Source organism: Arvicanthis niloticus, chromosome 2 (assembly GCF_011762505.2).
Source record: "Arvicanthis niloticus isolate mArvNil1 chromosome 2, mArvNil1.pat.X, whole genome shotgun sequence".
In the NCBI taxonomy this organism is placed as follows: domain Eukaryota; kingdom Metazoa; phylum Chordata; class Mammalia; order Rodentia; family Muridae; genus Arvicanthis; species Arvicanthis niloticus.
In genome coordinates, this window is record NC_047659.1 from 143,307,488 (window position 1) to 143,318,765 (window position 11,278).

Here is an 11,278-nt window from a genome sequence, read left to right on the forward strand (position 1 = left end):
TTCCTTCTGGGGGACACCACCTGCCCCCATAACCAGAAGACACTGGACTGTGACCTGTGGGATCTGTGACTCTGCATACAAATCATCCCAGAAAGGCCACAGAGGTTATCCTGGAGGCTGCTTAAAATAAGCAAAGGGAACATCTAGCTAGCTCCTTCCCCAGTATACATGAACCCCATGCCCACCAACAATGTGGGGACCAGGACTCCTAGCCACAACTGGGGACCCGTGCAAAAGTGTAATGAACCACAGAAACCCAAACAACATCTCCCAGTGACAGATGCATAAATATTTAAATAATTAGATCTACAAATATGGGAATGGGAAACCCTAACATCAATAAGAAGCAAGCACTAACGCTACCTTCATACAACCCTCAGTATGCTGATCAAGTGAGGCCCACTCAGGAAGCCGCAGGGTGTGGCTGGACCGGCAGGTAGACCAGGTGCAATTTCTGGTACAGTTAATCAAGCTCTCGATGCCATGTCTCTAATCTAGCCTAATCAGGCCTGTCCTCAGGACATGCTGGGAAATTGTAATTCATTTTTATTTGGATGCCTCCAACCTATGGATCTAGCCCACAACTCCTTGGAGAACAGAATACTATGCTTTTTAGTTGATGTGTCCCAATGAAGATGACACCCTGGTGGGCAGGATGCAATATGATTTTCTTTGTTTCTTTTCAATCCCACTGTAGTGAGAAGGCCACCAAAGTGCAGGACATCAAAAACAACCTGAAGGAGGCCATTGAAGTATGTGCCTAGCCTCTTCTTATCTTTTAGCAACCTCCTCTTCCCGTAGTGCTGCCCCCTGACTGCTTTGCTAAACCATTTTCAGACTATTGTGGCCGCCATGAGCAACCTGGTGCCCCCTGTGGAGCTGGCCAACCCTGAGAACCAGTTCAGAGTGGACTACATTCTGAGCGTGATGAACGTGCCGAACTTTGACTTCCCACCTGTAAGCTCCACCCCAACCCTGGTTCCCCCTGCCCTGAGTCCCAGAGGGAACACAAGGGCCAGACTTGCATCAGGGATGCTAGAGTGACCAGATACATACCTGCCATGTGAATGCATAAGTTAATTCCAAGCATATTCCTAAGACTAAAGGACGGTAAAGACCTGACTAGGGCTCTGTCCAGAATGGATGAGCAAACTTGTATCTTCTCTAGCCCTCAGCCTAGTCCTCCATTTACCAGATAGTAAATTTTTATGGGGGAAAGATCCTGACCTAAGGCAAGCTCAATTATTCCCCTCATACACATGAGGACAGAGAAACCACATGTTACACATAGCACACGAGTCCTGAGTGTCCAGTTAATCCAGCCGAGTACAAATATGCACCTTCCAATGCTCAGATCTAACATAAATTACAAAGTGGAACATTACAAGAAATAAAATTGTTCTCATCACCCCTTTGCCTGGGAGCCTGACTCTCTTGACAAGGGTCTCTTGGCTTTCTAAAAGCTAGTTTTAGAGCTGGTAGAACTGCCCTGTGTCAAGCATGTACGATTTAACCCTTCATGGGGGAGAAAGGATTTTAAGGCCGGAAGAAGAGGCTTGTCTGAAATTATGAAGTCATTGCTGCCTCTTGTTAGACTTTTGTGGGGTTTGTATATTTTAGATGAGTTTTGGCTACAAACATGAGAAAAATTAATACAGGCAGGTACATTTAAAAACAAATAGCTGTTGATTTAAAAAAAATTTCAAACGGGGAAATGCAACATGGATTCTATAGTCATCTGACTCCTGTGACTGTGTCTCGGAGACAAAATGGCAGCCTACCCATAATGCATCTGATGCCATTGACAAAATGGCAGCCTACCCACAATGCATCTGATGCCATTGACATCCGATACTCTGATATCTGGACAACATTCTAGCCTTGGCCCATGTTCCTTCCACAGGATAATACATATTCTTAATGTACACATAATTCTGGAGGGAAAGTGTACTCACTTTGTTTGTCCCTACCCCCACAAGAATAACAGAAGCAGCCGCCCAAGACGGAGCACCTCCCAAGCATGACAATATGCTAATTAATTATACAGATTCCTGGGTGTTTAACGGGACTGCAGGCTCCTTCCAAGTGTTGATTAACACAGGAGCTCACACTTGGACTCACATAGTGAACGGTGGCCTAAGAGTTCCAGGGGCAGGGGTCCCCAACTGGTGCAAGCATACGTCTTTCAGCTAACGTTTCTCCTGGGTTCTCTTTCAGGAATTCTATGAGCATGCCAAGGCTCTGTGGGAGGATGAGGGAGTGCGTGCCTGCTATGAACGCTCCAACGAGTACCAGCTGATTGACTGTGCCCAGTAGTAAGTAGCTGCTGGCTCTCCCCTCCCTCCCTCCCTCCCTCCCTCCCACCAGCTTCAGGACAAAACAAAAGCTCAGAAGCCAGGAAGCTACGAACCCACCAGTAGTCAGAGAGTTCCAGTCTGGGTCATTTGTTTTATAAAGCTTTTGATTGCACTTTATAGCACATTGATATTATTTTACATAAACAATACCTGTTAGAGCAAGACAAAATAATTACTTGTAATAAAGTGGTGTAACTCATGGAAATGATCTCTAAGCATTTAGGGGCTCACACCACACAGCAAGCACATACTGGCCCTTCATACAAAACACAGAGACTTTTTATTGACCAGTGCCTTATAAGGCTCTTGAGCTTCATGGCGGGAGGGGGACAGTGACCCTTTCCGAGGCCCACTCTCCCACAGGGACTGGCTGCTACATATAGCATGTTGTGATTTAATACACAAAGTTATATATTCTTTCAAGGAACTGACAAGCAGTCCCCACAGGCCCCAGCCCCCACTCCTCCTCCAGCAAAGTTCCTGATTTTTCTCAAAAGTTTGTACTAAAAGCTGGAAGCACTAATTATAGAAACAGAAAACAAATGGAGATCCTGGAATTGTTTGTGATTTGTATTTTGGATCCAATTCAGAAATTAAGTGCAGATACAAGATGGGGAGGCTCAGCTACTCGGTGGGGAATTGCTGGGGTCAGTTTCTTTAATTAACACTGATTGAGCCGGGTTCCTTGGGGATCATACCACCTTAAAGATTTCTTGTTGTTGTCGAAAGTGCAGTGCACCCCTGAAAGCTACCACGTGGCACCAACCGCGCAAAGTTTTAGGGGAAACTTCAAGAAAAAGAAAACAAGTTTAAAGTTGTATAAGATGCTTCCCAGCCTGAGTGCACAGTGGTGTGCCCATTTAACTACCTTTATGCTGGAGGGCAGGCACTGGGCCTGGACCTGGTTCATAAGCTGCCAGGTTTGTGTTTGTTGAGCTGCAGTTTGGTTGGCCCCACTCCAGATGTCTTCTCACAAGATTTGGTGCTAAGGATCTATTTATAGAATTGTGGTTCTGTTGCCATGGCAACATGCTGGAGGCCAGGGTGGCTGGGGAGCTATTTCTGGGCCTGTGCTGTAATGTAAGATTGATTGGGCCAGTTAGTGTATCCTCTAAGCCAGACTAACTCGGAACTGGTAAAAAGGAAGGGGAAGGCAAACACAAACACACACACACACACACACACACACACCCCAAAAAACTCAGGGGCTTACTTTAAATAGACTGTGCTCCTTTGCAAGTCTCTCTTCTGATTGGTCTACTTTAAAAGAGTTCCCAGCCCTCCGCCCCCACTCCCCACAACCCTCCAATGGAGTGTTAATATTACTTTTTCACATTACGTTACCCCAGTCTTGCAAAAGGCAAAAGTTAATTTTCCTGTAGCTGAGCAACTTTTCTTTCCTTTCCTTTTCTTTTTTCTTTTAAAGTAAAAGTTTGCTATCTGGGCTCTTCTATTTCACAGACCCAGTAGATAGGAAGGGAACTTCGTGGTTGCTTCCTGTTCAACGTGGTGCATGCAAGAACGGCCCCTTTGTGCTCGAAGCTTGTTTTGGCTCAGTTCTCAATAATCAATGAAATTCTTCCAAAGCAGATGGGGAGGGCTGGTTCTGCTTTGTCCTGGAACAGAGGCCTGTGCACCCTTAAAGCCGCAGTTGTACCTTGCTTTAGGAAAGGGATGGAATTTGAAAATTCTCTTACATGTCAAAAGCAAGCGCTGAGTCCACTGCCACTTGCCTTGTGGGGGACATTTGGCACACACTGATCACCGTGTCTCCTTTTCTTCCAAGCTTCCTGGACAAGATTGATGTGATCAAGCAGGACGACTACGTGCCAAGTGACCAGGTATGTATGCACCTCTGGCCTCAAGGCTGGGGCTCCACGTTGCTGGTTCTCTTCAGGGAAATTAGGGTGAGACCCACTGACCCCCCTCTTTGTTCTAGGACCTGCTTCGCTGCCGCGTCCTGACCTCTGGAATCTTTGAGACCAAGTTCCAGGTGGACAAAGTCAACTTCCAGTAAGTGAATGGTGGTCGAGTCCCAACTATCTGGCCTGGAGAGTGGTGGGCCCAGGGTAACCCCATGTTCTCTGTTCCAGCATGTTCGATGTGGGCGGCCAGCGCGATGAGCGCCGCAAGTGGATCCAGTGCTTCAATGATGTGACTGCCATCATCTTCGTGGTAGCCAGCAGCAGCTACAACATGGTCATTCGGGAGGACAACCAGACCAACCGCCTGCAGGAGGCTCTGAACCTCTTCAAGAGCATCTGGAACAACAGGTGTGTGGGGTCTCCCCAACTTGGCTCACCCTGTAGGTCTGCAGCTCTCTCTGGCCCCAGCTCTTACCCGGTCCATCTCTCCTCAGATGGCTGCGCACCATCTCTGTGATTCTCTTCCTCAACAAGCAAGATCTGCTTGCTGAGAAGGTCCTCGCTGGGAAATCGAAGATTGAGGACTACTTTCCAGAGTTCGCTCGCTACACCACTCCTGAGGATGGTAAGCTCTCTGCACTGGTTTAGTTGGGTGGTTCTTGGGCAGAAGGTGTGGCTAAGAGCCGCTAGCCCCTCCCACGACGGGGAAGCCAGGGACAATTACTTCCCTCACTTTCATAGGCAGAGATCAAAAGTTTGGGGGTGATGGGCTACAACGACTAGGTCTTCTAAGCTAATTAGCATAATTAATAATGTTTATATTTTTTTGCAGCGACTCCCGAGCCCGGAGAGGACCCACGTGTGACCCGCGCCAAGTACTTCATCCGAGATGAGTTTCTGGTGAGTAGGGCTTGTCTGTAGTACCTTACTCCACCTCGCGGGTATTCGCCAGTCAGAGTTGACTGGTCTTTGGCGTTGGGTGAGGGCCTCCTGGAGAGGGTTGCTGACCGAGTCTCTCTGCCCACAGAGAATCAGCACTGCAAGTGGAGATGGGCGCCACTACTGCTACCCTCACTTTACCTGCGCCGTGGACACTGAGAACATCCGCCGTGTCTTCAACGACTGCCGTGACATCATCCAGCGCATGCATCTCCGCCAATACGAGCTGCTCTAAGAAGGGAACACTTAAATTTAATTCAGCCTTAAGCACAATTAATTAAGAGTGAAACGTAATTGTACAAGCAGTTGATCACCCACCATAGGGCATGATCAACACCGCAACCTTTCCTTTTTTTCCCCAGTGATTCTGAAAAACCCCCTCTTCCCTTCAGCTTGCTTAGATGTTCCAAATTTAGTAAGCTTAAGGCGGCCTACAGAAGAAAAAGAAAAAGAAAAAGGCCACAAAAGTTCCCTCTCACTTCAGTAAATAAAATAAAAGCAGCAACAAACAGAAATAAAGAAATAAATGAAATTCAAAATGAAATAAATATTGTGTTGTGCAGCATTAAAAAATCAAAATAAAAATTAAAAATGAGCAAAATCTGGTGTTTCTTTTTGGTTTGCGGCTAGTGGGTCCTAGGGTCCATGGGTGGGATTGGTCTAGGCAACGATCGGAAGGAGGAGAACAGGTCCCAGGGCTGTAAGTGGGGTGAGGGGTTGCCACTATAGACAGGGAGAACCTAATCCTTGGCACAGCAAAGCTTCCAACCGTTGTCCTGTCCCCTGCCCCCAGGGGGTTGCTCGCTGCCCATCAAGATGAATTAGTGCAGATTAATTACACACATTTAAGTAAGAGTTTTGGTTCTTGCCATTAAGGAAGTTGGAAGGAATGGTTATATAAGAAAATGAAAAATCCCATAAAAATATCCTGGGTGTGGAATTGGGTAAAAGAAACGGCTGGCTAATAAGTAAAGAGTTCTGAAAAGTCAATAAGCAGAATCATGGGGAAAGTATGTGAATCCAATTGCTAAAGAAGATAAAACATAACATGTCATTCAATAAAACAAGCTTTCATTATTGGGCATAAGAAGGGGACACATGGGGGACCCAACATATGATTGGGCATAAGAAGGGGAGCACATGGGAGACCCAACATATGATTGGGCATGAGAAGGGGGAGCACATGGGAGACCCAACAACATACAATTGGGTGTGAGATGGGGGGGCCCAACATATGGTTGGACATGGGATGGGATACACATGGGGGGGGTCCCATGATTGGGCATGAGATGGGGGTCCCAACATGATTGGGAATGAGATGGGGCACACATGGGGGGCCCAACATATGATTGGGCGTGAGTTGGGGCATGCATGGGGGGCCCAACATATGATTGGGCGTGAGATGGGGCACACATGGGGGGCCCAACATATGATTGGGCGTGAGATGGGGCACACATGGGGGCCCAACATATAATTGGGCGTGAGATGGGGCACACATGGGGGGCCCAACATATGATTGGGCGTGAGTTGGGGCATGCATGGGGGGCCCAACATATGATTGGGCGTGAGATGGGGCACACATGGGGGGCCCAACATATGATTGGGCGTGAGATGGGGCACACATGGGGGCCCAACATATAATTGGGCGTGAGATGGGGCACACATGGGGGGCCCAACATATGATTGGGCGTGAGATGGGGCACACATGGGGGGGCCCAACATATGATTGGGCGTGAGATGGGGCACACATGGGGGGCCCAACATATGATTGGGCGTGAGATGGGGCACACATGGGGGGGCCCAACATATGATTGGGCGTGAGATGGGGCACACATGGGGGGCCCAACATATGATTGGGCGTGAGATGGGGCACACATGGGGGGGCCCAACATATGATTGGGAGTGAGATGGGGCCCAACATATGATTGGGCATGAGATGGGGGGCAGTAGGGAGGCCCAAAGTGAAGCCTAACTGGATTATGGCTTGGGACTGAGGCCTACTGTACCTGCCTCATCTTTGCCCTTCAGACTCACACCCCCGAGTTTGTGCTTACCATACAGGGAAGAGCCTAGTGTGACCCCAGCATTAACACACCATGTCTCTGTAATGAAACAAATGAGGCAAGTTAATTCTGTAACCAAGGCCACCAAATACACTAACTATTCTATTATCCAAATTAATTAAACCCAGGTAGATTAAATATTATAGTTTACCTCAAGTATGTTTGCCAAGAAGGACCACAAAAGGTGTTCTTACCATTCGTATCTCTCTCTATCTTCCCAACTAGATCACATTGCCTCAACCTCGTAATTAGAATTTGCAGATTTGGGTGCAAAACAAGTCCAGAACTTTCTCAAAATAATCCAAGTAAAGATGGAGGCTTGCTCTGCAAGTGTCCAGGCAAGCCCACAAATTCCCATAATCCCTCAAAAACATCCAATGAATGTGTATTCCAAGATGGAGGCTTGCTCTGCAAGTGTCCAGGCAAGCCCACAAATTCCCATAATCCCTCAAAAACATCCAATGAATGTGTATTCCAAGATGGAGGCTTGCTGGACAAATAGAAGACACTTCAGAATCCCTATAATTTCCCAACCCCTCTAATAACCAAAACAAACATTCAGTCCAAGAGCCTGCTATGCACACAGTCCAAGCAGCCAACAAACTCCCACAATCCCTTCAAACTATCCAATAGACACAATCTAAGATGGAGGCTCAATATGCAAATAGCAAGACATCTTCAAGTTCCCATAATTTTCTAAAGACCCCCAATGAACATAACAGTCCAGTGACATGCTATCCAAGTAGTCAAAAAGACAAAACCCCAAATTCTCACAATCCCTCAAAGTTATATGTATAAACATATACTCCAAGATGGAAGCTTGATATGTAGATAGGCAGAAGACATAGCCACAAATTCCCACAGTCCTTCACAACTATCCAATAAAATCCACAATCCAAGATGGCAGCTTCTATACAACTAGCAAGAAGACACTGTAAAAAATTCCCATGATCCTCCATTGACCCTCCCCCTAAATAAACATACAATAGAAATAAAGATGCGGGCTGGCTATGTAAATAGCCAAAAGATAGGCCCACAAACTCTCATGATCTCTCAAAACTACCAAAGAAAATGCAGTCTATAGAGACTTAATATGCAAATAGCTAGAAGGCACACCCACAAATTCCCATAATCCCTCAAAACTTTCCAATAAACATGAAACTCAAGATGGAGGGTTGGCACGCAAAGAGAAGACACACCTACAATTTCCCATAATCCCTTCAGACTATTCAATAAATTCATAATCCAAGATGGTGGCTTGCTATACAACTAGCAAGAAGACAGCCCTCCCAAATTTCCACAATCCCACAAAACTATTTAATAAATGCACCCTTTAAGATTGAGGTTTAATTTGCAAACAGCTATAAGACACCCCCATAAATGCCCACAACCCCTTAAAATATCCAAAAAGTATACTACCCAAGATGAAGGCTTGCTGTGCAAATATCCAGAAGACACCCCCACAAAGTTTCAAGGTCTTCCATTGATACCTTCTATTAACATAATAAATATCCAATCCAGTGACTTGCTGTGCAAATAGCTAGATGATAGGCCTACAACTTCCCACAGCTCTCAGAATTACCCAATTGTAAACAGCTAAAAGACACACCCACAAAATCCCACAATTCCTCAAACTGTTTGCTCAGCATACACTACAAGATGGTCGCTTGCTAAGCAAATAACCAGGTCAGTCTACAAATTTTCATAATCCCCCCAAACTAGACAATAAATACATAATCTAAAATGGGGGCTTTCTATACAAATACCCAGAAGAGCCCTCAAATCTCGTAGTCTTACAAAGACCTCCATTAATTAACACAATAAACATTCAATCTAATGATTTGGTATGCTGATAGCTGAATATACCCATAAAATCTCATGATCCTCCACTGACACGCCCTATTTACATAATATTCAATCCAATGACTTGCCTAACAAATAAAAGAAGACAAGCCCACAAATTCCCATAATCCCTAAAAACTATCCAATAAATATAAAATCTATGATGGAGATTTGCTATGCAAATAATTGCCAGCCCCAAATTCCTGAAATTCTCCAAAGACTCCCAATTAACATAATAACCATTGAGCACAAGGCTTAGATGCAAATAGCCAGAGCAGCCCATGAATACCCACAATCCCCATGAATACCCACAATCCCCATGAATACCCACAATCCCTCACAGCCCCTCAATACGTTCAGAAACAAAACTCATTCTCTCGAATTCACCTGAAAATATAAAACTATATAGACAGCTAACAGGAAAGCTAAGGTTGACCCCTCAGATCCTGTCCCAAGGTGGCTTCCTGTAGTCCCCTCCTCCATAGACAGTCTAGAGGCTCCCCTGGGCAACACACATATGATGGCTTAGCATGACCCAAATAGGCTTCAAAGTGGAAACACACTTTCCCAGGCCACGGGGCAGTTATGTCAAATGATTCTCTAGAATTCCACCTTCATGGCTCAAGCCTGCAGAGACTTCCGGTATGTTCTACAAGGAGGGCAGTACAATTACACTCCCTATATTGTCAATACCGGTCAGCAGGTGATTGTTTGGCTATTGCCGCCATTTTCTCCAAGAGTAATGAAGGCTGAGAGAAACAATGAAGACAGGTTTCTGGATGGAATAGAATCCTGCCTTAGAAGATGCAGGAAGACAGGAAAACATCCCCTAGTCTTCTGCCACAATGCCAGTTGTCAGGAGTCCAGAATATGTGACTCCAAGGGGAAATCCTGTAGGGTGCCATGGGATTCCACGATCTGGTGGGAGGGTGGATTCCCTTCCCTCTGAGACTGGCCCTGGGAATGCTCTTTCCTCTCCACTGGCCCTGTGCTTAGTCTCAGGGACTCCACTGTCCACTCGGTTGTGTTCAAACCTTCTTTCCCTCACCCTACGAGTCCGCTTAAGACATTTTAAATTCCATTTGCCTTTTGTCCTGGTACTAGATTTACTAATTTGCATTTTAGCAGTGTAATGGAAAATTAATAGTCATTTTCCTAATATATAATGACTACATCATATATTTATTTTTATGTGTGTCATGTACCTATTTAAAATTCTAGAATTTTAAGAATTCAAAAAGGGTTCAGAGATTCGTTAAGATGCCACTTTTTGTTTGTTTGTTTGTTTGTTTTGCTTTGGATATATGTATATGTGTATGTGTATGTATATGTATATGTATATGTATATGTATATGTATATGTATATGTATATGTATATGTATATATATTCAGGCTCAATTTTAAGTCTTCATTTGAATGTAAAACAACACAATTTCTGAAAGTAACAATTTGTGCCACACTTTACTCAGGGGTCTGGGCCACGAATTCCACATGATGGTTCAAAGACCTTTTGGAGACCAAAATGTAAAAATAGATGCTGAGCCCTCTAATTGTGATGAAGGACCTAGAACCCAGCCAGCTCTTCGGTTCCACTCCTGTGTTGACCACAGCTATCTGAGAAGGAAGGATCACACCCACAGAGCCCGGTTATCACCAAGCCCCCTCAGAAGGTCTTCGGAATGGCTTTGGCCACTTCACATCCCATTTATGCACAAACTTATAGCACATCTGTGCCAGCAAGCTAGTTTGTTTATGTGGAGTTTCTGTTCTAGCAGGGCAGAGAGCCCAGTTCTTGTTTACCAACTAAACAATCAAAACATTTGCAGCTTCAGGCAAAGCCTCTGAGGGGTTAAGTAATAGAGATCATGGAAAATGAGGAGGAACTGGGGGATTGCCTCCGTTAGACAAGAGAGCAGAAGGAGGCCTCTGGAGGGGTTAATATAAAAATATATGTTTTTATTTTACATGTAGGAGTGTTTGACTGCATGTGTGCATGTGAACTGGATCCTTTAGAACTGGAGTTATAGACGGTTGTGAGCCACCGTGTGGGTGCTGGGAACTGAGCCTGGGTTTTACATTCAAATGCAAGAGCAACTAGTGTCTTAAACCTGCTGGGCCACAGGTGAGAGTTTTATAAACAGGAGTGTGAAGGATACAGAAGAACTAGCCACCCCACCTCTGGCACTAAGTCACCATCAATAGTACTGTTGCT

The 11,278-nt window shown here is 45.4% G+C and overlaps 1 protein-coding gene across 4 annotated transcripts in view; it reads left to right on the plus strand.

Moving 5' to 3' along the window:
* Positions 1 to 5,522, plus strand: part of LOC117703734 (guanine nucleotide-binding protein G(s) subunit alpha isoforms short) — a 64,671-nt gene extending 59,149 nt beyond the window's left edge. For 3 of the 4 annotated variants that reach the window (XM_076930339.1, XM_034495550.2, XM_034495552.2), the window contains 9 exons: positions 698 to 752; positions 838 to 957; positions 2,218 to 2,315; positions 4,144 to 4,198; positions 4,297 to 4,370; positions 4,451 to 4,630; positions 4,717 to 4,847; positions 5,055 to 5,122; positions 5,250 to 5,522. In XM_076930339.1, coding sequence (XP_076786454.1) covers positions 698 to 752; positions 838 to 957; positions 2,218 to 2,315; positions 4,144 to 4,198; positions 4,297 to 4,370; positions 4,451 to 4,630; positions 4,717 to 4,847; positions 5,055 to 5,122; positions 5,250 to 5,396 — 928 coding nt within the window. In that variant the 3' untranslated portion in view covers positions 5,397 to 5,522. Of the gene's footprint in view, positions 1 to 694; positions 753 to 837; positions 958 to 2,217; positions 2,316 to 4,143; positions 4,199 to 4,296; positions 4,371 to 4,450; positions 4,631 to 4,716; positions 4,848 to 5,054; positions 5,123 to 5,249 lie in introns of all 4 variants that reach the window. The other variant, XM_034495551.2, reaches the window with a different exon arrangement.
* The last annotated feature ends 5,756 nt before the right edge of the window (positions 5,523 to 11,278 follow it).